This window comes from Melanostigma gelatinosum (genome assembly GCF_949748355.1).
Source record: "Melanostigma gelatinosum genome assembly, chromosome: 6".
NCBI classification, from domain to species: domain Eukaryota; kingdom Metazoa; phylum Chordata; class Actinopteri; order Perciformes; family Zoarcidae; genus Melanostigma; species Melanostigma gelatinosum.
In genome coordinates, this window is record NC_136639.1 from 26,718,448 (window position 1) to 26,745,057 (window position 26,610).

Consider the following 26,610-nt stretch of genomic DNA (forward strand, 5'->3'; position numbering starts at 1 on the left):
GTTACATGAGAGGTTTTCCAAAGGGACTCTGGTGCTCGGAAACACGACCGCTTTTGTCCTCAGGAGCCGCCAAAATCAACAAAGAAAATGAAAGTTCCTCGTCGTAAATTAAAGATGCAAAGCTCACTGGTGTAAGTACAAACCGAAGTAACTGATAAACAGATAAGGGTTCAGTTTATTAACATAGACTCAAAAAAAATTACTATTTTATCAATATCTGAAAATATAGAAGCCAATGCAATCGGACCATTCAATAACACTATGACTCATATAAAATAATTGAGTTGTATTGAGTTGACGGGAACAAATGCAAACTTATTACAATGTCAAAATGTCTCATAGCAAACAACACATTGAATGCTGGGTACTATGTTTTGATACAAGGTATTTTTGCCCATATTTTCTGTATTTCACCAATAAATTGTCAAGAAAAAAACAAAGTACACTCATACAAACTCATCTGCACACATCACACATACATTGTCAGATCCTCTTTAGTTGTTGGATTAAAACAGCTTTCTCTCAAAGTTCATCAACAGATAAGGCAGCATCCAGCTGTGTTGCCATTCAACAGGGTTTTTTTTCCACAATTGACTGTCCCTCAAAGCACTGTCTCTCTAAAGACTGCGATCAGACTGTGTGGGCGTTCATGGTGATCCAGGCGGGACCCTGTCCATGACCCCGCCCCCGAACCCCCTCTCGAGCCCGCCCTCGACCCCGCTCTTCCGCGGCTTCCTCGTTGCTCCACGGACTCGCAAGTGAAGGTGCTGAGGTCCCCGCAGCTCTGCAGGTGCAGCAGACCGGGCCTCCTCCTCCTCCTCGGGGGGCGAGGAAAAGTCTGGGAGTGACTGGCCGCTGGCTGCTGGGGCGGTTTAGGCTGTCTGGGACACATCTGTGAATCAGTGAACACCTGAAAGCCAACGGGAAACTGTTCAGGACACCTCGTAATATCAACAGAACAAAACATATCATTTCTGTAAATAGTTTGTGTTATGCTCCTGTTGGAGTAACGTTTGATAAAAACTACAGTGACCAGATGTTTTGGGAAATTACTGAGCGTTTTTTAAAATGACGGACCAATGGAAACATGTTGCTGGTTCTTTATAAGAAACATCCTTTTAGCTTACTAGAATTTTTGTACTTTACCCATCAAATGGTTGAAAGATTTTTGCATATCAGATGTTTGTATGTGTAGTTTTGACTGACACGTGTTTCTGTATGAACTCCTACCTGTTCTATGTAGCTGGCACAGCGCACAGCCTCCTCCATGTGCTCCTGGTCCGACTGCAGGACATTCCGTATGCTGTCAACCAGCTCCTGGACCTCGGGGGCCAGGCCCTGGGCGGCCGGCTGCTCCAGGATCTTCCTGACCAGCTGCTGCGTGTGCCGGTAGCTCTGGTAGTCCACCATGGAGGCGGGCCGGGGCCGACGGGGCATCCTGCCGCCGCTGCTGTTGTTGGTGCCCCGTCGCAGCATGACCTGGCCCTGGGCGCAGGCGGCCAGCGTGGGCTGGGAGGTCTGGGTGGAGGAATCTGTGGTCTGAGGAGACGGGGCGGGGGGAGCGTCGCTGCTGCTCAGCACTGCGGCGGACAGCAGAGGGGAAGAAGATGGTTCAGGTTCTCCAACAATCCCTGTTATCGGTATATCGAACTACATTCGCAAACAGTGCTTGAAGTGTGAAACAGAGCGTTAGTGGTGCAAGCGTCAGTCTGCGCTGATCTAATTAACATAAGTGATTCTTAGAGTATATCTGTTTGTATTTACTGAATGAAAAGTTGCTCATTCAGTTCATTGAATCCCTGGTTGCGGGACACAAACAAACAGTATGTTGATAAATCTGCAGCATCTGATTGGAGTGCTGCCTCAGATCGCAGTGCCATTACACACACTGACCACTGTTGTATCAGCACAAAAGTTCAATAAAAGACGTATTTTTGTGTTAATCTTTATCGTCTTTATTTTGAGCAAAAGCAAAACAACTTCAAGAAAGGTAAATATTATTAGCTAAATAAGAGGCATTGGGTAATCGTGCGATTTATAACCGGTTATTCGTTTAAAAATAATCAATACATAATTGTACTATCAGCTATAGTCTACTATGCAGCCCTACTGTTGATTTGAAAGTGGTTGGATGGCTTTTAGAGCCTGCACTGAATAAACCTCTAAGGGTGACCATAGAGTGTTGATGGACCATAGAGTAAGTCCTCCAAAGGGACAGTAAAGATCTGTTGAATTTAGTCTGGATCACTGTGTATGTAGCAAATCATCTCACGCTGATCGGTGGTGCAACTTCCAAAGATGACAGAATTCCACATGGGGGGGGGGGGACAAGCCAACCTTTAGCAGTGAGGTCCATCAATACTGGGTCACTGTTGGAGCGCTGGATTCTCGCCTTCCTCCGGGGGGTCAGTGCTGGAGAGGGCTGCTGCTGCTGATGAGGAGAAGGAGGAGGAGGAAGAAGAAGAAGAAGAAGAAGAGGAGGAGGAGAAGGAGGAGGAGGAGGAAGAAGAGGAGGGGGTGGGGAAGGGGGAGGAGGAGGCAGGATCTGGGGCTTGGTGCCTGGTGATGCCGATACCATTTGCAGACTCCCGTCTAAGACCGAACACAGACAGGAGGTGCTATTAGAACAAAAGGCAGTTGTCACAGAAGATGGGTGGATGCTCTGAAGAAACAAATCAGATCCATAGATACTTATAGAGTAACTGCACGGTGATGAAACTATTTCTTTCCAAATTCATTGAAAAAATTTTTTTATTTCATGATTAAGAAATACAGTAAAAGTGTGTCTGATACACACACATGAGGAAGCCTGCTTTACATAGAGTGTGACAAATGTGGCAGGGATCACATGACCTCTCCCAGCAGCTGACGGTATCAGATGAGTGAAGGACAACATCACCCAGAATCATCAGGGGAGCAGACAAAGTCAGATAAAAGCTATTAAAGCTGCAATCTGCACACAATCTAAAAGGTCACAGACAAATGTTACCGTCACTGCCAGAATCTGCAAATCCATATATTCGTACAGCGCTCCATTCAGAACAAAGCCCTTATTGAATATATCCAAACGGAATATGCTGTTTACATGAACTACATCAAATACGAAATATTGGCATATTTGGAATAATAGTGAAATATGAGTGTGCATGTAAACGTAGACACTGAGGTAAACCTTAGCCAGGAAAACACACTGTGGCACTAGCACACACACACACACACACACACACACAAACATACAGTAGAGCTCCGCTGCACTTCCACACAGAGAATGAAGCCCTGACACAAATAAACCTTTAGAGAAGTGGAAGCAACGGAAATAGAAAAACAAAAAATTATTTAAAAACAGCAAAATATGTCTACATAGAGTTTGATTCCACAAGCGAAACAGCCTGAGAGTTATTAAAATGACACCGGGCCACCACTATCTCAGCGTTTTGATCCAGAGGGCAGTACAAAGATACACAGGGCAGTTGTCTGAGTGTTATGTTCAGAGATCAGCCAGTCAGCCCCCCCCCCCCCCTACCTGGAACAGATGATGCTCCTGGTGGAGTCGGGTTCGTCGTCAACTCCCTCAGAGCGATCTCTGCCTCCTGAAATAAACAATGTTAATAATAATAATACATTTTATTTAGAGAGCGCTTTTCAGAATACTCAAAGACACGTTACATTAAAATCATCATATTCAAAAAAAAACATACACTAAAATTCTAAAACACACAATATTAATTAAAAGCAGTTTTGAACAGGTGGGTTTTGATTTGTGATTTGAATATGGAAAGATCGGTGCAGTCTCGGATGTGTTTGAGGAGAGAGTTCCAGAGGGAGGGGGCAGCTATGGAGAAGGCTCTGTCGCCCCATGTCCGGTGCTTGGTCCTGAGTGGAAGGGACAGGAAGTTGGAGGAGCGGAGCCGATGGGATGGAGTGTGGTGGTGAAGCATGTCGGTGAGGTAGGAGGGGGCCTGAGGGGGCCTGAGGGGGCCTGATTGTGGAGGGCTTTATGAGTGAGGAGAAGGATTTCGTATTGGATCCGTTGTGGGACGGGGAGACAGTGGAGATTCTGGAGAACAGGGGTGATGTGATCATGGGAGTGGGAGTGGGTGAGCAGGCGAGCAGCAGAGTTCTGGATGTACTGGAGTTTATTTATGATTTTGGATGATGTGCCGTGAAGAATGCTGTTGCAGTAGTCGATTCTGGAGGTGATGAGGGCGTGGATCAAAGTTTCAGCAGCAGATGAGGTGAGTGATGGGCGGAGAAAAAGGCAGTTCTGGTGATTTGTTTGAAGGAGAGGTTGCTGTCGAACATGACTCCGAGGTTGCGGATGTGTGGGGCAGGAGACAGAGTGGAGTTGTCGATGGTGAGGCAGAAGTTGTGACCGGTTTTAGTGAGGGATGTGGGACCGATGATGATCATGTCAGATTTATCGCAGTTGAGTTTGAGGAAGTTGATTTCATGTACGTGAGGCAGTTGGTGAGAGTGGAGTGAGTAGCAGTGGTGATGGCCTTTGTGGAGATGTAGAGCTGGACAGCATCGGCGTAGCAGTGGAAGTGGAGACCATGTTGACGTATGATATTATGAAGAGGGAGCAAGTAGAGGATGAACAGAAGAGGACCAAGCACCGAACCCTGGGGGACGCCTTGAGACAGAGGAGCAGTGGAGGAGGTGCAGTTGTTGATGGTGATGAACTGTTGTCTGTTTGTGAGATATGATTTAATTCAGGAGAGAGCAGTTCCGGTGATGTTGAGGGAGGATTCGAGGCGGGAGAGAAGGATGTTGTGGTTGATGGTGTCGAAAGCTGCAGTGAGGTCAACGAGGATGAGAATGTTGAGGTGACCAGCGTCTGAGGAGAGGAGGAGGTCGTTGGTGACTTTGAGGAGGGCTCTCTCTCTCTCTCGCTCTCTCTGTGTCTCTCTCTCGTCAGGCTTCAAGTATGTGTAAGTAAGTTTGTGTCCACTGAGCACGGACCAATCAGCGGTCCTGTGGTGACATACTGATGGCTGGTTTCTTTTACAGATACATAAAGCTTACACAGAGGGGGCAATTTCTGGATCGAGATATTGCCGTTGAGCACCACAAGCCGAGTGATTTATAATCCCATTATATTCAAGAGAAGGCAGACATCTCTACGGCCGATATCTCCAAAATGTATTCAAACACATTTCTCAGGAAATTCTTTTCTATTTTGGAGTGAACTGTCCCTTTAATCTTTTGTGTTTGGAGTGTACCTGTGTGACCGCATCGATGGAGCTGCCAGCGACGACCTCGTACGGAGGCGGGGGGTCTAGCGGACAGAAGACCTCCACCCCTTTGATTCGAGCCCCGTAGATATGAGGGAGAGGGATTACGCTGTCCCCGAGGATCCTGAAACACACAAGTCAAACTAGAGAGCGAGTCCATCGTGTGTGTGACACATCGACACTAACAACAGGAATAAAGATGAAAGTGTGTGTGTGTGTGCGTGTGGGGGGGGGGGCTGCTGTTACCGGCGAGCCAGGCATGGCGTGTACGAGTAGAAAGTGGAGAAGTAGGATGGGGGCGGGGCTGGGGCCACAAACTCATCCGGGTCTGGCACCTGAGCGGGTTCCTCCCTTTCCTCGACAGCGGCCCTGTGCTCGTCCTATCACAGAGCAGGGGACACGTGACATCACACATCATGCTTGGTAACGTAAGACTCTTTGAGACCTTTTTTAGGAGCACACAGAATTACATTCATTGATAATAATAACAACACAAATAATGATAATTACAAATCAAAAAATGATAAACTCAATATTTAAGATGTGAGGAGGGAACACCGAAGACAGCTGAGGACGCAAAGTCGCTAATCATTGCTGGTGTTGAAGGAATCATTTTGTAAATTGTAAATTTGCTTTTCTTTTGGAGAGCGAGACGAGAGGATCAATACCACTCTAATGTCTGTGCACCCCAGCTCCACATAGTGAGATCAAACCATTTCATTTTTGAACATAATAACGGTAAATAATTCCTGTGAAAAACCTACACTGAGCTCCTCAGTGTAACCAGGAAGTGAGGATTGCTTTGGCTGAGACCAAGAGTCACGTGACAAACATTCCGTGAAACTGTGACTGAACTGCAGGCTGTTTACACAGTGCATTGAAGAGAGGCTGTAAATGTAAATAGTTCAATGTACATAGCCCATAGAGCACATAGAGCTTTCTTTTCAACATTGGTAACACTTGTGGACACTTACCAAAATGTTGTATAGATAGATTCCATTGTTTTTGTTTTTAGTTTTTATGATTTATGGCATGATAACTGTGTAATTCTGCACTAAAGACATGTTTGTGCTGTTTCCAGAGAGGCGCAGGACTTAAATATCACAGTGAAAATCAAGGCTGCAGAGAGAAAAACGTGACAGGAGCGAGAAACGCCCGGGGCTCAGAGAGATGAATTTGACTGACAGCATTTTTTTCTCACGATAATATTATTATTGTGAATTATTTTGTGCAGTGGAAATGTGATATCGTGACAGCCCTGATTTGGATATTCCCAAGCAGGAGGCTGCCACACCGACCCGTTGTAGTTAATGGCCCAACACTATACTGTGGTGTGTGATCATACCAGGCACTGTGCTCTCGCGGTGAAGATCTGCAGGTATCTCAGGGCAGCCGCCATGAGGCACACGACTGTGGTCAGAGCGTTCAGAGCGCACAGCGCAAACAAGACTTTCTGGGAGACAAGGGAGACACAGATAGAACTATTTTATCCGTTGTGCACAGTCAGAAAACAGACCAAGGGTTGTACTGCACCCAGTGCAGCGTGCACGGTGCAGAAATGGACGAGGGTTTTATCAAACAAGGCAGGAGGGGTGTTGATTTCTTTGCAGGAGGTTATATCATCTCAGACGCTACATTAATCAGAGACGTTTGAAAATCCGGCCCTGTGTCCGGCTCAACGTCACCACACTGAGCATAAACCAACATTTGGTCGCTCCACAAAACAAGCACGAGCTGAGTAGGTGGAAGAAGATGTCACATCATAAGAAATATACATTATGTATTGTGTGTGTGTGTGTGTGTATATAGGCACGAGGCAAAACCCTTTTGATTTTCTATCGTATAAAAGAAGGAATGCCATTTCACTCAATATCAAACACATAAATAAATAAATCTGGCCATTAATAAAAATCCTGAAATAAACTATATATATGTAGATATATAAATGAGTCAATATACTTTGATCAATACATGTATAAATAAAAAGGTTTTTATTTATTTTGTAAAAAGGAAGTTTTGCAAAGGACTGCTTCTATGTATTTAAAGAGACTTTAACTTCATAATGCCATTTATTTCTCAGCTCTTTTGTTGTATTCACAAGAATGGAGCGTGGTCATCTCACAGATTCAGACCACACATCCTGAAATAATGACCCATTTACCAATTGAACTGTGGCTTATGTATTTACAGTATATCTATATATCTATTATTTATTATTTATTCATTTCAGGATTTATTTTGTAGCTATTTCTATGTATTTATTATGTATTCATGTATTTAATATTGAATCACATAGAATTCTACAGTAACCTTGGAAATCTTCACACAGCTTATACGAATTGAGGACAATTTGTGTGCTGCTTTCTGTTTTCTTACTCCTGATGAAATCTTTTGTGGTTAATTACAGAGAAGAACAGACATCCAAATGAGGCAGCACCATTTTTGGGTCTTGGACTGACGATAGACCACAATCTCCTGCCACTTTCATCCACAAGAGCGACTATGGAATAACGCTTTACATGTAATTAACTATTCGGATCAGACACCTTTGCCAAAGAGAATGTGTGTTTGAATCAGCATAAAGAACAACCGTTTAGTGGTGGGCTCCCAGTGAACACAGCAGTGATTGTATGGAGGTGTGCACCTTGAGCAGGACCCTCATGGTGCCGCAGGAGTGGGCGGGGTGGAGCTCCAGCAGCTTCTCTTCGGGACATTTGGAGCTGGGGGAGAGGGAGCAGCAGTAACACACATCTCCAGCCTCACTCTGAAACAACACACACACACACACACACACACACACACACACACACACAGGGTTGATTTCTGAATTTCAGAAAGATCAAGGTCTCTTCTTCATATACAGCTTAAATAATAAGTAGTATGCTAAGCAGCTAAATCAAGCAGCTACCTACAACCACAGACTGTATGTAAGAAGGGATTCGACACATTCTAATAACCGATGTACTGACGGTGACAAGAATATATCAGGACCCTTGCTGTGGATGTTTGTGGTCCCGAGAGGCTGAATCCTAAATATTATGGTGCCCCCCCCCCCTAACCTTTAATGATATTTTTTCTCCCCTGTTTACAGTCCTTATCAGTGGCGCCCAGCCAATAGAAGGCCACGGGGCCTGGCCCCACCCACCTTGAGCCACAAAAAATATATAATAATAATAATATTATAATTTTTATTTTTTTTAATAATATTAATAAATTATACAAATTGTCAATATTTGTGTTTTTGAGCTATGTAATATGGCCAGTAATATTTGTAAAATAGGATATCTGCAAAAAATAAATGCTTTTCCTGCTTGTCCTCTCCGCTGGTGCACCTCTCAGCTGTCCCCGTGCACGTCTCTACTGCGCGTGCACGTGCTGGGGCCAGATCGATTTGGCCCAAGGAAGACGGGTCTAATAAGCAGCTTAGCCAATCACTGATTAAAGAAATAAATGAGTGACTTACAATTTAGCCAATCAGCGCCCTAAAAAAGACTTCCGGGAGGGCCAGATGAGAATGGCCCTCCCGGAAGTCTTTTTCTCCCGGAGTGCCCATGTCTAGTTCTCATCTCGTGTGTTCTCGCTACCCAGCTGGACAGCGGTCACCGGCTTGCGGTAAAGAAACACAACGAGGAGGTGGATAAAAACATTTTATCAAAAATAATTGATTGTGTCAAGTTTTGTGGGGCTTTTGAGTTGGCTTTGCGTGGGCATGACGAGACTGACTCCTCGGACAACCCTGGCGTGTTCAAGGGACTGGTGGATTTAGTTGCGTCCCTCGACGGTGTGCTGGAGGAGCACCTGGAGACAGCCAGCATTTTTAAAGGGACGTCGAAGACTGTACAAAATGAGCTGTTGGACTGCATGCTGTCGGTTGTAAGGGATTACATTCTGGAGGAAGTAAAGAACGCTGATTTTATCGCCATTCAAGCAGACGAGACAACGGACATTTCCACCCACTCAATGCTAACGGTAACGTACAAGAGCGTTTTAATGCTCTGGCTATGCTCTCCATGGAGAAGGAACTTGTCAGGGACATGCTTGACTTCAATAAGAAGGTCATTGAGAGGTTTGCCACTCAGAAGAGCAAAGTTCCTTTACAAATAACTGTCATAAAAACATGCCGGTTTCCTCACCGCATTGATTGGGTGTTTCTCCAACAAACAAGGTTCATAGGGGCATCTTCAAATATACTTGTTCTATTCGACTATACATGATATTTATATTTTATTCTAATATATTCATGATATTTATAATGTATATTTATGATTATATGGTATTTATATATCATATTATACTGAATATTATTATTATATGATATATATATATATGAATATACTGAATTGTATGAATAAGATGTCCTTATTATGTCAGTGTTGGAATAAATGATAACAATGTAACTGCAAAGTACTAATGCGTTTTTGATACCTTTTTTTTGGTTGGCATTGAATTATACTATTTGCTGAAATTGATTGGATGGCCCTACCCAAAAACAAATCCACCAGCCGCCACTGGTCCTTATGCTAAGCTAGGCTAACCGCATCTGCTGAAATTATGAACAAATCACACTTTGGAAAGATTCAGGTGTGATATGGAAGGAAGGAAGGAAGGATAGAAAGAAAGAAGGGAAAGAAAGACGTGCCGTCTAAAATATAAAATATAAAATATGGAACTATGTATATGCTATATGACATCGTCATTTTAAAACTTTTCAGCGCAAGGCGCGGAGTCCCACCGTTCGTCAATGTCACACTTGGGCCCAGGCAGCCAATCAAATGGAGTTGGAGGTGTTACCTCCACTTCCTTCCTGCTTCAAGGCCGGTAGATGTAGAGGAGAATGCAAACAGAAGGTTGACATTAGTGGTATTTAACTACAATGAACTACCGGTATATAATTCACTGGCACATCAACGGCAGGAGCTTTTTCCCCTTCCTCTAATCCTCTAACAAAGGCTCTTGCGGTTGCATGAAACATGAAAAGAAAAAACATGAAGACCGACAAAAAGATGTGTGGAGACCAGAGTGACGGTGACAGAGAGGGCAGTGGAGGCCTGGCAGAGGGAGGAAGGAAAGACAACACAACAGCAGGAAGAGTCAAAAGGTCACACGGAGGAGCTCTGGCCCGGAGAACAAGACTCATCACATTCCCTGCAGCCCGATCTGCAAAGATCTCGTGTTACCAGGTGTCAAAAATAGTTGATATCCCAGGGAAGCTGCATTAAATGAGGGAATACATGTTCGGCATGTAAATTAGGCTAAAGGGACATAAAGCGTATAATTATAGTTTAACGGATGAAATCTAATAATCATTTTAAAGCAAGCGTGTATTACATAACAAATGTAAAGTGATTTTAACAAATGTAAACCTGATAATAATAATAATATGTGTATCTGAGTATAGTGCAGTCTGAGTGTAGAAAGTACGGAGAAAGAGGAAGTAAGCAGGGTGTTGGCTTCAAGGGATGGAGAAATAACGGTGGTTGAGAAGAAAAGACACAAAGCACAATAATGATGAAGGATGAGATCAATAATCATTTTATAAGCAAATGTCTACTAAGTAAAATGATTAACAACTGTAACTGTGATTATTATAACTAATCTGTGTTATAAATGTGAGTGTAGGAAAAGGGGAAGTACAACAGATGTTGAACACCCAGACACGCGCAGAGCTTGATTAAGTAAGCGCCCAGACAGGGAAGTTGGGGTGATTTCCTCATGCATACACAAACAAAAGTTTGGTACTTTTCAAAGCACATGCACCAAATCAATGATGTTATGTTAATCATGGGCTGAGGGAGGACGTGTTGGGGAAGAGGGGGGAGAGACGGGAGAGGCAGCCCAAAAGTGTTATAAAAGAAGTAACTTGCAAACAGCAAGACGGGATTTCTACACGAGCCGTCCAGACGCTCTGAGAAGAAGATACGGACGATTGCAACTGAAGTATTCGAGGACTTTGTCTCTGTTCACGAAAAGAAGACCGCTGTTCGTGGACAAAGATTGAAAGACGGAGATTTTCCTCTCCCCACTGCTCGACTTTAACAACTGAACAACAGAGGAACGCGGCAGTCCTAGAAAGACTTTGTACTGAGCCTTGAGGACCGTTGAACGGACTCCGCTGCGGGAGCAGGAGGACCGAGGGTCTGGCCAGACCTTCGCTCCTAACAACTCCAAAAGAACCTTTTCATCACACCATTGAAATCCAGCTCCCACCGGGCCGTCTCGGCATCTATAAACTAATGAGTATAATCTAATTTAAATTTAAAGTAAATTTCTCAAGTGCATTTATTTGCTTAAGTAGTAAAAGTTCCTCGTGGCAGTAAAAAGTTAAATCCATTGTATGTCTAACAACTGAGTTCTGTAAGGTTATCCAAGAAGACCGAATCCACTTAACAATCCCTTACGGTTTTAGAAGTAATCGTAGCCGTTAAAACCTAACCTGGCATTTACCAAGAGCACGGATCCAGAAGAGGGAAGCTGCCATAACCGACACGACTGGTAGGAGCGCCCAGGGCCAGGGTGGCCTCTCGGCCGAGTGCACTCAGACCGGAGGAAGCAGGGTAGACGTCGGGAGTAACGGCAGTTAGCAGAGCCAGACGAGTTCCCTCGCAAGAACACCAGCTCGACAATCTTTTAATAGAGAGCTGAGTCAGTAAGTAGCCCCGTATCGGGCCAGAAGTACCCCAGGATCTAACACAGGTCAAAGCCAAGAGTGACGCTGTGCAATGCGCCCAATGACACACTGCAGACGTAGTGATACTGTGTGTTCAAGGAAGACGAAATATACAGCCTGAGCCGTCTGTTGCAGGCCACATTTTGTTCTTCGTCGTGGCTTTAAAAACTGACAACAATAGAAAAGTTTGATCTCATTTTGAACCGAGGTATCTACGGATTTATTCCATACCCCGATATGTTATAATCCACTGAAGTTACAAGAGAAATAAATATCAGTTTTTGTTATTATTTCGCCGCCATCTTGACTGGGAGGCGGGAAGGGACAGTCGAGTGGGATTCAACTCTTTGTTTGGGAGGGAAGAGAGAAAAAATGATTGTCTCCATTAGTCACAAAAACCTAGGAAAACAGGGTCCAGGTTGAAAAACAGACTGTATATAAGAAGTGGACGTGGTCATCGTGACGTCACCCATTGGTTTGTGGACTGGCGTTTTGAAGCCTCGAGTTCTGGACTAGGGCCTTTGGGATTAGGGCCTTTCTCATAGACTTCTATATAAGACTTATTTTTGCAACCAGAGGAGTCGCCCCTGCTGGTCAGTGGAGAATGCACGTTTTAAGACACTTCTGCATCGGCCTCAGTGAACTGGTTCAACATGGAATACATCACACCAGGAAGGATGATCCCATTGACTCTCCACAGGAGGAACAGAGTGAAGCAGATACGCCGTGAAGGAGGGAGGATGCAGGAAATCTACAAAACCAGACAAGACACAAAACGGGTAACAGCCTCACCAGTTGGCAGCTGGTCATACTGGACACCAGCTGGGCTCCCTGGCAGCACAGGATGAATCCAGCCAGGTTAAGGAGCACACACACCAAAGACAGCAGGACAAAGACATTGACCTGGAGATGGAGGGGCGGGGAGAGAGAGAGAGAGGGGGGGGGGATGAAAAAGGAAGGGAACATGGATTATTGTGGTTTGGACACGTGTGTTTGACCCCTGTGGACATATTCTGTAGAAATAGATTGAATAAACATGATGAGAACACATGGTGAGAGACGGTGACATGACAGTGAGAGAGGTGAAATGACCTTCGATCTGGACATAGTCAAACTGAAATCGGGCATTTTTGCAGAAGAAGGAATGTTCACATGTCTATTTTAACATTAAACTTTTTTAACAAAACATCTCCAGGACTTTGATGCAAACGTTCATGAGTATACATTGTCTGAAACATCTGAAAGAATCCATGTGAAACTCTTCAGTATATCTTAAGCTTGAAATTCACTTTTTTCTCCATATCAGCCACTGTGGTTAGTGGTTTTCCCAAATATTCACAAGCCACAAAAAGTTCTAAAGACACAATTTTAAAGTAAATTTCTTTTTTGTTTGGTGAGGTTTCTGGGCTGCCGGGGCCAGGAGCATTGGAAAACATCCGGGGCCCGTCCACTCCACTGGTAGAGATCGGCGTCAAGTTAAAAGTACAGTGAGGGATCCTGGTCTTTCTCGAGCCATGTCTTGTGAAACACTTTCCCAGGTGAAGACACGGCATTGCGCACATTTACATGTCTTAAATAAGCACAAGCTGAGTCTGGCGTAACGCCGCGCAGAGTACACGGTGATATTCAGTGACGTCACTGATTTGCCTGAAGTTCTATTTCATCCTTACTGACCGCCAGAGGCAGTGCTTAACACTGGATATCTTCCGTCGCGCGCATGCGCAGGTCAAATATTTATATCAACAAAGTCACGTGTGACCTCGGATGACCCCCGTCGTCTATAAGTTCCGGTGTCATCCTGAGCTCAGTCCTTTTTTTCTTCTCGCGACGCAGGTTAGCTACCATGGTAGCATAAACAAGGATGTGTCTACGATCAAGACATATTAGAGCTCGTCGCTGTAGCCTTGTGACTACCGGTCGGAGTTGCGGTTCTCTCGCCCTCCAAAGGCTGCGACGAGCTGTCCCTCTTCGGAGGGAACGGTGTGTTCGCCGTTCGGACATCGAGCCCCGGACTGGTGGACGCCCCTATCATCGGTCGTCACCAGTCTGATAAGGGCCAGCTAAGTCGTGATGACAGCAATCGGTAAGATCGATTAACATTGTTTTCTATAACAGTTGTTTGTTCCACGGTTGGCAGAGCGCTTCCGCTCTAATTAATCGAGTGGCGCGCTAACGAGAGCGTAGAATTACGCTGTCGGCCCGCCCTTCACAGTGTTACGGCTATCACAGTTAGCAGAGTGTTCCTGCTCAGGCAAACTTTGTGAGACACTAGATCCGCATTGGCGTTGTGTACATGGAGATTTAATCGTTACATCTGACGTAATTCGCAGTTAGCAGTGTCTTCACTCAGGCTAACTTGGATGCTAGCTGGGACTGCGTCCATCAACTTTGTAAACATTACGGCCTTCACAGTTAACAGAGCGTCCTCGCTCAGGTTAACTCAGTGGGAAACTAGCTAAACAAAGCTGATACTGGGGCTGTAGCCATCAACTTTGTATCCTTACGGCTGTCACAGTTAACAGAGCGTCCTCGCTCAGGTTAACTCAGTGGGAAACTAGCTAAACAAAGCTGATACTGGGGCTGTGGCCATCAACTTTGTATCCTTACAGCTGTCACAGTTAACAGAGAGTCCCCGCTCAGGTTAACTCAGTGGGAAACTAGCTAAACAAAGCTGGTACTGGGGCTGTGGCCATCAACTTTGTAGCATTACAACGATCACAGTTAGCGGAATGTGCTCGCTCAGGCTAACTCGGTGAATGCTAGTTATACTAAATCAACATTGAGGTTGTGCCCATTGATGGTTTTTACGCATTACGGCTGTCGAGTGGGACTGGTGGGACACCAATATCGGCAGCAACTATCTTAGTGAAGAGTGTCCTCGCTCCCCTCTCACTGTACGGACTGTGTTCTTTTTTGTCCGTTTTTTACGGTAGCAGAGTGCTCTCGCTCAAGCTAACTGGTGGGACACCAATATCGGCAGCAACTATCTTAGTGAAGAGTGTCCTCGCTCCCCTCTCACTGTACAGACTGTGTTCTTTTTTGTCCGTTTTTTACGGTAGCAGAGTGCTCTCGCTCAAGCTAACTGGGGGGACACTAATATCTGCAGCAACTATCTTAGTGAAGAGAGTGAGCTTAGAGAGTGTCCTCGCCCCTCTCACTATAAGGACTTTGCCTGACCTGTTTCCACAGTAGCAGAGTGCTCTCGCTCAGGCTAACTGGTGGGTCACCAATATCCGCAGCGGCTGGCCAAGGGAAGAGTGTCCGAAGGATCACTCGCCACTGACTGCCCCCTGCCTGTTCTCTCAACATTCAGCAGAGCGCTCCTGCTCGGACTGATTTGGAATTCCGCATAAACTAGTGGGACAAGGGTTCCACCAGAATCGCGGCCATGTTAAACTCTCCCGGCTGTAGGACCTGTATAGCTCCTCTTCAGCCGGAGGACGGCCCTGACCTCTTGCCCTAGCAGGGAGAACCCAGGCAGGACCTGCGGCATCACGCCTTGAGCAGTAAGGTCTGCTAGGCTAGCCGAAGTGGAACACCTGATGCGGGAGGTCTACCTCCCCCTGTCAGGGTAGCTGAATCCAGCCCAACCTACCCTGGTCATTTGTATGGCGCTTGCACGCCGGGCATACACAGCAGCTGGAACATCCACCTGTGAGTGCCTTCTTCAGGCACCTTCCCGCCCTCACCACCTTTTCTGTTCCTCCCTCCGAGGAATATCTGAGGGAGTTGCGTGCATGGTGGAGACACCAGGGCTCTCTCCCGCCTTACATCAGACCATGCAGGAGGTGGCAAATCTGGCCTTGCACGTATGCCAGCCAGTTACGCTGATGGACTATGGCGTCCATCAGTTTCCCCTGAGGAGACTCTGAGGCCCGATGCCAGGTGCCCTCGACCCAATGTCGGGTCAAAGATGACCTGCTATCCAGGGCTTATGACACAGCAGCGCTGTGCACCGTATCGACAACTCCCTCTCCCACCTCATGCTTTCCCTCGCAGATTCTCTGCAGCGGGCTACTTCGACGCTTCTGCTCAGTGATGCTTCATTGCAGGCGTTTGCGCTCATATCGAGGGAACGTGGATGTATGATGTCCACCCTGGTTCAGACTCGCCGCCAGGTTTGGCTGGCGCAGTCACCCCTATCTGAGACATGTAGGAGGACCCTCCATACTGTCCCAGTGGAACCTGGTGAGCTGTTCGAGTCAGCTGGTGTACAGGCGCTTCAGCGGACTGTTAGAGCTAGCCAGACCAGGCAGCAGTTCTCTGGTCTTTGCAGGGACATGCCTGCACCCCCAGACCTAGGGGTCCCACTTTTGGCCCACAAGGCCGTTTTCTCAGCCTCCAGCTTACCCTAGTAGCCGCAACAGGCCTCGGCGTCCTGCTGAGAGGCCGGACCGCTACCTATACAACCCTACTTATGTCCCCGTCCCCCCCGGCAGGGGTGCCAGGAGATGTCTCCAGGCCGGCTGTCGGGGTTCTTTCTCCCATCAGCGGATTTCCAAGGGAGAGTGGTTCACGTCTATCGACGCCTGTTCCCATGGTGCATCACCACAACTTTCAGTCCTGGGTGCTTCCATTCGGACTCTCCCGTCTCCCCATGGGTGTTCACAGTGTGTTACTGCTGTCCTTTCCCCGTGAACATACTGCCGTACTTAGACGACTGGCTGACCTAGGCGCCGTCCCGGCTTCAGGCGCCACAGGATACTGCTCGCCTTCTCTCACGTGGCCTGGTGGGCCTCAAGGTGAACATGGAGAGGAGCTACCTGAGCCCTTCTCAGAGCATAACCTTCATTAGTGTGGCCCTATGAGGGCCTGTCTGTCGCCCCAGTGCGGATGGCTGAACAGCCTTCACTTGGATGCCAAGTCGCACAGATACAGGGCAATAATATTATCGAAACAGTGCCTATTCACTATCCCCATGGAGGGAGTGCATATCTGGCGAACAGTGTCCCAGGAACCGAGCCGCAGGGGCTCGGTTCCATTCCACCAGGAGATTGTCACAACAGATACCTGCCTCTCAAGGCGGGGTGCAGTGTGACAGAACAGGACAGCCTGGGGGCAGTTGTCTGCTGAAAGACCGCAGGTCCAGGTTCTAGAGCTAGCGCTCGAGCACTTCCTTCCATGTTTGAAGGGGAAGCATGTGCTTGTCCGGTGGACAGCACCTCTGCTGTGATTTCCCATGAACTATCGATGGGGCACCAGATCTGCAGAAGTTGCTATGGGGATCACCATGGCCTTCTGACTTGGGAGGCCCCTCGCCTGACCAGCCTGGGGGCAATGTACCCACCAGGAGAATGGAACACGGTTGTGGTTTTCCTGTTCCGTTACAAGCCTCCACCGTGAGAGTGGCGGCTGCATCCAGACGTGTCGACCCACTGCCCCCACTGGGTCTCCCTGACGGAGAGGACCAGCCCTCTGGGTCAAGATGCCCTGGCTCACACGTGGCCAGAGGATCTTCTTATGCCTTTCCACCATCCCTCTGCTTTTGCTATGAGCTTGTCAGAGTTCTTCCCCGACAGGAGGGATCTCCTGTCGCAACTAGAGGGTCGGATTTGGCATTCCAATCCCTGCCGCCTTCAATTAGGGGTCACGGGAGGGCCCGACCGGATGCTGAGTGGCTGCATAGAACCAGTCTGACGGACTATTCTGAATGCCAGTGCGCGGTCTACCTGCCTGCAGTACAAGAAACAGGTGGAAGCTGTTCTCCGACTGGTGTGCGGCTCAGAACATGGTCCCAGTACAGCGCCCCGTGCCTGCTGTACTGAGTTTCTACAGTCCCTCCTGGATAAGGGCCGGTCTCCCCTGCATGGGACCTACCCTTGGTACTGGACACCTTATGCTTGTCTCCTTTTGAACCCCTGGCACAGGCGGAGCCGAGATGGCTATCCGCAAGACGGTTTTCTCCTTGCTGTCAATTCAGCTCAATGTGGGGGCGAGCTGCATGCCCTATCAGTGGAAGAATCATGTCTGAGGTGGAACTCAGATGGCTTGGGTGTCACTTTCTGGCCTAAGGCAGTGTTTCTCCCAAGGGGGTGGATACGTTCACATATAAACCGGCCTATCCAGCTGGCAAAGTTGACCCCCCCTCCCCCATCGGGAGAGGAGAGGTCAAGGCTGCTGTGCCCAGTGTGGGCCCTCAGAACTTATGTGGAAGCCACCGCCTGCATAGTCAGTTATGGTGAGCCTAAGAAGGGCTGTGCTCCTTTAAAAAAAAAGAAGAAACAGCACCTGTCCTACTGGATAGTGGAGGCCATTGCCGATACATACAAGGCGAGCAGCTGCGCTCGGCCATCCGGGGTGAAGGGTCACTACCAAGAGTGTCTCCACACCGAGGGTAGGCCTGAGTGGTGTGCCTGTGGGGGATATATGTGCGGCGGCCTCATGGGCATCACCGAGCACATTCACCAAACACTACAGAGTTAACGTTGCCAACCCTCACCCACTGGGGAGGGTTCTTGGCCAATTTTCTCTGCCGGAGCTATAAGGGGTAGTTACTGTGCTTCCTCGTGACTCTTTTGGTATAAGTCATCCAGTGTTAAGCACTGCCTCTGGCGGTCAGTAAGGATGAAATAGAACGAAAGTTACGAATGTAACTACGGTTCTATGAATCCTGGATGACCGCCAGAGTTCTTGGTCACTCGGAATCCCGTGAACTCGCGAGAAGATTCCATAGGACTGAGCTCAGGATGACACCGGAACTTATAGACGACGGGGGTCATCCGAGGTCACACGTGACTTTGTTGATATAAATATTCGACCTGCGCATGCGCGCGACGGAAGATATCCACTGTTAAGCACTGCCTCTGGCGGTCATCCAGGATTCATAGACCCGTAGTTACATTCGTAACTTTCAATTTAAGCACACTAGTCAAACAACTTAAAGGAACATATGTTCGAGAATGGCACACCTGGTCTGCCATAAAAGTGTCATTTTTGTGCACTCTTTGAGCGATTGCAAGAAGAGTTCAGATTTGAATGATGTGAAGCGTGACTACAGGTGTGGCTGTATGATCCATAAGGAATGGAACATGTGTAACGATCCAGTCTATGAGTATAGGATGACGTCTTCTGTATTGATTGTGTTTGCTGGATATCTGATGATTGTTGGTTCCGCGCTGTTAGGATCCACTGGCAGACTTGAGAAAAAGCTGATCTTCTCTGCTCATAGCTCTGAATAGCATTTACGGCTAACTGGCTTGGCCAGTTGCTGTTAGCACAACAGCTATTCAGAGCTATGAGCAACAACAGTTATTGCCTCATTGCTTTTCGTTTGGTAGCCGTGAGAGACCTTAGTCTGTAATGCAAGTATGTCTGCATGAAAAGATGTACAAAGATATATTATATATTCACTAATGCTAATCGCGGTTAGCATTTCCCCATTGGCCGTAAAGTGAGTCGGACATGTACTGTTAAAAGCATCTTGCCGTTCAACCTTTTTTGTTAACAGTCCTCGTGAGAGGTAGGTCAAAGGTACTTCATCCATATTGTAGCGACCCTGTCAGTAACAGCTGGTAGCAGAGGGGTTGCTGGTAGCAACTGTTCTGTGTCGGGAGCTAGGAAATGTTGTGTTAGACCGGAACCGGAAGTTGCAGTTGTTGTGGCGGAGAAAAGCTACGGAAAAATCCGTATATAAAGCACACCGGACTATAAGCGCCTCAAAGCGTGGGGTAAAAAGTAGCGGCTTATAGTCCGAAAAGTACGGTATTAATAAGAGCACCCACATAAGAACTCGCACTCTCAGAGCGCTAGATATATTGAGAATTTATGAATGATTCTCTCAAATCTGCAATGGGAGGCAGACATAATTAAGTTTTGCACATTTGTTACATTATCTTTCAGAATAAAGTGATCCTTGTGAAATACTGATTTCTGATTTATTGACCTTGTGGAGTTTAAAGATAAGCTGACGGAGTAAGTTATCATGATAGTTACCGAATGATAGAGTAGAAATAACCCCCAAACAAGATGGATTTGGCCAAAATGATAACTCAAAGCTTAAAAACAGTCGTCCACAAACCAATGGGTGACGTCAGGTTGACTTTGTCCACTCCCAGGGACTACAGTCTATGGTTCAAGGACAGGAGGACACACACCGACTTATAAATAGCTGTCTCCACCCGTCTGACAAAATAGTCTCAAGTCAAAGGTACACTGTCTCATTCTCTCACACCACCAGCTTCACCTTACACAACCGCGGGCCATCAATGAGCTCTCTCCGTGCTCTGAATACTTGATTACATTCTGGCTTAACTGGAAATGCTCGAGGACACAAGTCTGTGTGAATTCCTTCACACTGACTTGTGACGACCCATTAAGCGTGGAAGAAAGAAATGGTCCGCTTTGTTGAGACAGTCTGTCTATCGATCTCCTGCCCTGCGTTTCAGCACCCAGGACAGCAACACACACACACACATCCTCCACACATAACAAATAGCTCTATCCATCTGGGAATAATTCATAATATGCAAGGGATAATGTACAGTGGGCCAGTCATAATGTATAAATCAGTCCCACTCGGTTCGCTCTGCTACAGTCATATCAGGGCCGGATTAAGTTGCTGCTAATGCTAACCTGACATGTCCTGTTGCTGCTGCTTCAAATGAAAAGAACTGGGGAGAACAACGAGGTGGCTTTTATTGTGAAGCAGTCACAGGAAGCGCAGCATTGGATTACTCACAAAGCAGCTCCTGAACCACTGTTTATTGTATCATTAAACACCGTGGTAACCACAGGTGTCGTGATTGACTTCACTATGACTCAATCTCTGCTTGTTGATTAGCATTTTTTCCTTCCGGAGTATGTTTTTCTGAGCTCGGTATATGCTGCCACCTTTTCTCCGTTCACCGTTTATTTCGTGTTCCGGCTGTTCAGATTTCAAAGTATTTAGAAGAAAAACCTATTTCCGCACACTTCTCCATATCTGTCTTTTCTCAGTCTACATCTGATTTGTCCAATCATGTGCGACAGAGAGCCAACAGTCGGCATTGTTTTCGTTTCCCCTGATCACCTCAGCAGGTAATTTCCCTGATGACTTCTCCACCTCTACCATCAGTGGATGGAGCTCTGGAAACCTCCAGACGGGTATGCTCTCCATGGAACATGGTTGGACATCCCTGGGTGATTTGATTCAAATTCAACAGCAACACACTATCATGCAATCATTGCTTTACAGAAGGAAACCAAGACCAAAGCTCACCAGTAACAGCATGGGCCTTCTCCATGTTGTGAGGCCTACGATGCCTGACAGTATGACCTGGAAACAAACGGAGAACATTCATTTTCGTGTGGTGCAACAAAACAAATATACAACACAGAATAAAACAAACAAACACCCATGCACATATCTAACACACTGTAATACAAGAGTCCATGGAGTTCAGTCTATCACTGTACAATCCCACAACCCATTGGTTATCAGTCTGGCGACGGATAAGCCCCTGGGTAGGAGGGGCTACATCTCTGGGGTTCCGGTTTAGCCGGCGGGTATCCGTGCCAGGACTTTCTTCTCCATGCCCTGCTTGTTGTTTACTTTTCCGATTTGCAACTTGAGATGCGAGACTGTAGTTGGAGTCGAGAGACGACCAGATTGTTTCACATGGCAATTTTAAAACAATAAAAAAAGCTAAATCATCGTCAGACGATAGCTGGTTTGGTTACGAGATTGCATTTTGCCGAATGCCTTCCGCCTCTTCTGCCCACTGTGTACCTGCATTCGACCGAAGCAGAAACAAACAGAAACCAAAACACTTCCGAAATCAATATCTTGTTGCAGATCCTGATCGTGAAATAGAGGAATCAACAGGAGAGGGCTACTCCTTGCAGAGAACAACAGTTTGACATACAGGGTCACTCCAGGTTTCCTCGCCTTCCGAGTTGGCACCCCCACGGTGTTGTCAAGAGTGGACAGGACCACAAATTATGTCTTGTCCAGGTTGAGAATGAGTGGGAGTTGGACATCCTCTGCGAGATCAGGCAAGCATCAACATCAAATAGCTGGGTTTCATTGGCAACGGAGTGATAGGAGAAGCCATGCAATGTAAGAGAGCACCAAGTGTACTTTAAGGAAAGGAGGATATCGTGGTTCACTGGTTCAAATGCAGCAGATTCGACTCACTTTTGGTAGCAGGTCCTATTCTCTATGCTGTGTTTCCCCTGGGAATCCCCCTCGACATATGAGGGATTCTCAGCTGGTTGATCATATGAATTGAACTCTTTTGTACCACAGTTGTTCCTTTCGTCATTTTGAGTTCAAAGGGCCATTTCCTGGAATGTGGGACAATGGTCGTAAATAGGGGTCGGTACCATAAATTGGCCAGATTTCCTTTGGTGTCTTCCTCGAGCCTTTCAGGCCGTTTCCTGCCTCATGAGATCAGAGCTCTGCATAAAAACTGAAGTCACCATTCGCTACAATCTTGCTTGAATGAACCCTAGTTTCTGTCTTCTACAGGAAACAGATCTGAACGTCTAAAACTGAAAAACAAAATGGATAGATTAAGTTTTTTCTTCATCATACCAGCAACCTCAGAGGAACTCAGGAAAGCCTTCTTCTCTAACAACGTGTCACCTGTTACTGATAGCTACCCAGTGTGCGGAGGAAGCATTAAGTTGTACTCATTTACTCTGGTTCTCTATGCGTCGCAACATTACTCCACTGTTTGTTTCAGTCTTTACTGCAAAACTTCACCTCAGTGAGTCCACGACTTGCCCAAAGTTGGTTTAATATATAGAGAGGTTAGCCCGCGACAACGGTCGCAATGGCAACAGTCCACATAAAAATGCCCGCTGCTCTGACCGTCCTGCTACACTGATTTAAATGGGAATGTTTTTTCTATTACTATTCTATTTCTATGAGCTACACACCTCCAGCTATAGACCTATACGCCTGATTAACTGTGACCTAAAAAACATTAATGAAGCACAGATCTTTATCAATCCATCCAGACCAACCAGAGTTCATAAGGACTCATCCTCCAACACGTGGCCTCTATTCTACCTCATCACTTTATCCCAGAGAAAACACTTCAACACCATAATTCCACCACTGGATGCAAACAAGGTCTTTGATAAAGTCAACCGGACATTTCTTTTCATAACCCTCAAAGAATGTGTTTGTGGGGAGTCGTTCATTTCATGGATGAAAACTCTTTACAACTCACCATCTTCATCAGTTAATAAGCAACAATCACACCTCTCAGCGCTTCACAATGCAGCGGGAGACAAGACAAGCATGTCCACTTTCTCCATTATCCAACCATTTTTAATCGAAATTGATAAAGTCGGAAGAACACTCATATCACAGGCATACAAGCAAGACATTTTCACCACAAAATAAAAAGAAACTATTTGTTTCTATGACCCCATTTCAACCTGCATCACATTGATTCAACGCTCTAGACTCCATAACAAAATCCTACTGGAGACATAACAAACTCTAATAAATAATAAATACATCATAAGTTATCCGTTCTGCAAAAATCGAAAGACCAACCTGTCCGAAAGTTAAGATCCTCTGTATAGACTCATGTGGTTACCATATTTAAAAGATTCCCACTTACATTTTCTCATTTAACGTACAGTAACTGGAAGATGTTATTACAATATTATTTCTTCCTTTTTTGTTTTGTAATCTATCATGTTAAGTTCTGCAAATTACGTTGTTTTCTTAGTCTTCCATTTTGTATTTTCCACCATTCTACACATCCACAGCTCCCTCCTCCCTCCGCTATAATACAGTCCACCACCTTCCGTGTTCGGCTGCCGCCAAGCATACTGAACTACTACATCACTGCCGTACTGTAACACAATACGCATTCTATACTGTGTAACACCCGGCGTGAAACACAGGAATGTTGCTGCAGAGGCTGCAGAGCTGGAGCGGATAGGCTTTGTCCGTAAATAGCTTTGAATTGATGGATATATATAATACGAGCCAAGAGGAGATCTGCTGCAGGAGGTGAGGGAATGTAAAGGCTGGAGGTGCAGCTAGAATGAGACGATGTGTGAGTGGAAGACGAGCCGGTGGGACACTGGGAGGGGGGGATTTTAACAGCAACACTCACTGGATATAATGTCATATAATTCAACCAGTGATCAAAAAGGGTTGACAGTTTAGCCACTCAAAGGAATAGTCCAGTGTTTTGAGCTGGAATGAGCTTTGTTTGCCATCGTCCCGCTGTGTTTCCATGGTGTGTTAAACCTAGCTTTGAATATAGACTGGGAGTAAGAGGAAAATGCTGGCTCAGTTCCATCAAAAGTGAAATCATGCACACCTGTCCCGCATTCCCATCTTGCTTAAAGGCAGGATTGGTAATCTTGAAAAATGAACAAGATTACGTTACATTTAAAAAATGATCCAACCTGGCAACCCAGCCCAGTGTTGCCAACTCTGTTCCAATAAAAGCAGCTAGCAGCACCAGCTCCAAAGAAATGTTGAATCTAGCAAGACAGTCGCCAAGTCAGCAACACTGCTTTCAGGATGTAATGACAATGTCAACAAAAATGTTTTTTTTAATTGCAAAATATTACAAACCAGCCTTTATTGAGTAAAAATATGAATGTAAAGGCAGCCATCATGTTTTGTTGAGGAGTTTGCAATGAAAAAGAAAACGAGCACAGCTTTGAATCCTTTCGACGATTATTCCATTCAGCACCTTCTTTATCTGTATTGTTCATTTCATGGTAGCTGCGTCGAGTGCAGAGTCTATCTCCAAGTTAAGCACCAAGTCTAGTAAGTCAAGCTGCATGTCTTCCGGGTCTCTGAATGATAAAATGACATTCACATTCAAAGAAGTCAAACCAACAAGTCCTGTCAAGGCAAGTTGTACATCAGTCTAGGCAAGTCAAGTCTCAAGTCTCTCTCAGCAGCCTACAAGTCAGACTGCAAGTTGTAAAGTCTCAGTTCATCCAGACTACCTGCATCACTTTAGCTGGAGGCCAAAATGAAAGCAGGAGCACCTGGACTGTTGCCCTCATCCCACAGAAAAACAACTTTGTGTTACTAACTACTAACAGTAAACAGTGAAAGCCCAGTAGGTCATAGTCGAAGCCGGTCTGTAAACTGTGATGTCATTTTATAAATATGTGGCTTTGTTTACTCGTCCAAATAAGTTTGAACAATCTGCTGGTACAGCCTATCAGACTGTCCCACTGCTGGTGGTTGTTGATCTGACAGTCATCTTCACAGCAGTCAGGAGCCCGAGAACTGCGCAGATTCAGTTTCATATTAATACCAGACTGAGTCACAGTTTTAATGGAATTCATGGAAAACAGTCATATGCTTTGGCGTTATTACATCATTATATAGTGGTGGTTTTCCGTTTTGAAAAGGTAAATATAACACGTGTGTCACTGTTTATTTATTTATATCTAGATATAAATAAATAAACAGTGACACACGTGTTATATTGTATACATATATAATATAACGTGTTATATTATATACATTATGTTATATACATATAGCTTATGTTGAGCTCTTAGCAAGCGACTGCGACGAAAGTTAAGAGTCACGGTTGAACGTAAAACATGAAACGCCATGCACACCGACGAGTGATACGCGAGCCCGTGGCTAACTCACCGAGGAGCCCGCCCAGAAGGGACAGGAGTTCCGTATAGGGGGCGAGTTGCTGAGGGACAGAGCTCCGAAGCACAGCGCCACCATGGAGCCGCCGAGCAGCACCTGCAACAAGCCCAGCGAGAGCAGCGGCCGCCCGGGCAGCAGCAGCCGAGAACCGCCGCCGCTGCCGCCGGTGATCCGCGAAGAGGCGGACAAGCCACGCGGTCGGTTTCGGTAAGGCTGCTCGGCGAGCGTCGGAGCCCCGATGACCGGACAGCAAGACCCCGGCAGCACCACCGGTAGCGACATCTGAAAGGCTCGACGGGGCGGGATGAAAAAAGAGCACAGAATCCCTCGCTCGGGTTTCTCTTTGAAAGAAGCGTCGTTTTCACGGATTACAGGGTGGATCCTCGCGAGTCCGGTGGAGCTGCTCGGTGCCCCTGTCCAGTTTTAAAATAACACGCTGGCCGAGCCGACAGGGCTCGGATTGACTTTCACATATTTTGGCAGCGGGTTGAGAAAAGCCAGGACGGGGGAGGGGCAGAGCGGGCCATGTGTACCATGTAAACAGGCCTGGGTGTCTTACCTAAATATACCACTCGGAAATAAAGTGTACAGTTGAACGCTGGCATAGCATTGAAAATACAGTCGTTCACATTTGTTTAACATGCATGGGGGGGGGGGGGGGATGTATGTCAAGCCCGTGCCCAAACGTGTGAAGTGCCCAGGCTTGAATAGAAAAAGGGAACCCACACCTCACCCCCTAGCGCACCCCCTTCTACATCCCGACCGGGTTCGAGCACCCCCCCCCCCCCCCTTAATAATAATTTTTTTTTAAAGCAACAGAGCCCATTTACAGCAGCATACAAATCTGACCAATGAGAGAACAGTTTGCTCGCGCGTGGCGTTAGTTTACAATATTTAGTCCGCTGTTAAATGTTGCAGTGTGAACACAAACCGAACAAAGGGGCAACTGCAACATTGTATCATATTAATCCCTGAATCAGAACAAAGCAAACGAACTGAAGGTGTAAAAACGCCCTGAAACACTGCAACAAAGTTTCAATAACTTTCAGTGACACAAGGCGTCACTTTTAAAGAGCAATACGGATGCGAGCACACACGCACAGGCTCAGAGGCAGATTATCACATTT

General features: G+C 46.3%; 1 protein-coding gene across 1 annotated transcript; it reads right to left on the bottom strand.

The window, feature by feature from the left end:
* Positions 1-157: 157 nt before the first annotated feature.
* Positions 158-25,945, bottom strand: fam189a2 (family with sequence similarity 189 member A2). Its single transcript, XM_079271133.1, has 11 exons — positions 25,478-25,945; positions 21,098-21,154; positions 12,694-12,804; positions 7,879-7,998; positions 6,580-6,687; positions 5,481-5,614; positions 5,223-5,358; positions 3,524-3,590; positions 2,338-2,592; positions 1,231-1,580; positions 158-910 (listed from the first exon to the last, which is right to left on the bottom strand). The coding sequence occupies exons 1-11, from the start codon at positions 25,763-25,765 to the stop codon at positions 602-604; spliced, it is 1,935 nt and encodes a 644-aa protein (XP_079127259.1). The 5' UTR covers positions 25,766-25,945; the 3' UTR covers positions 158-601.
* Positions 25,946-26,610: the final 665 nt, after the last annotated feature.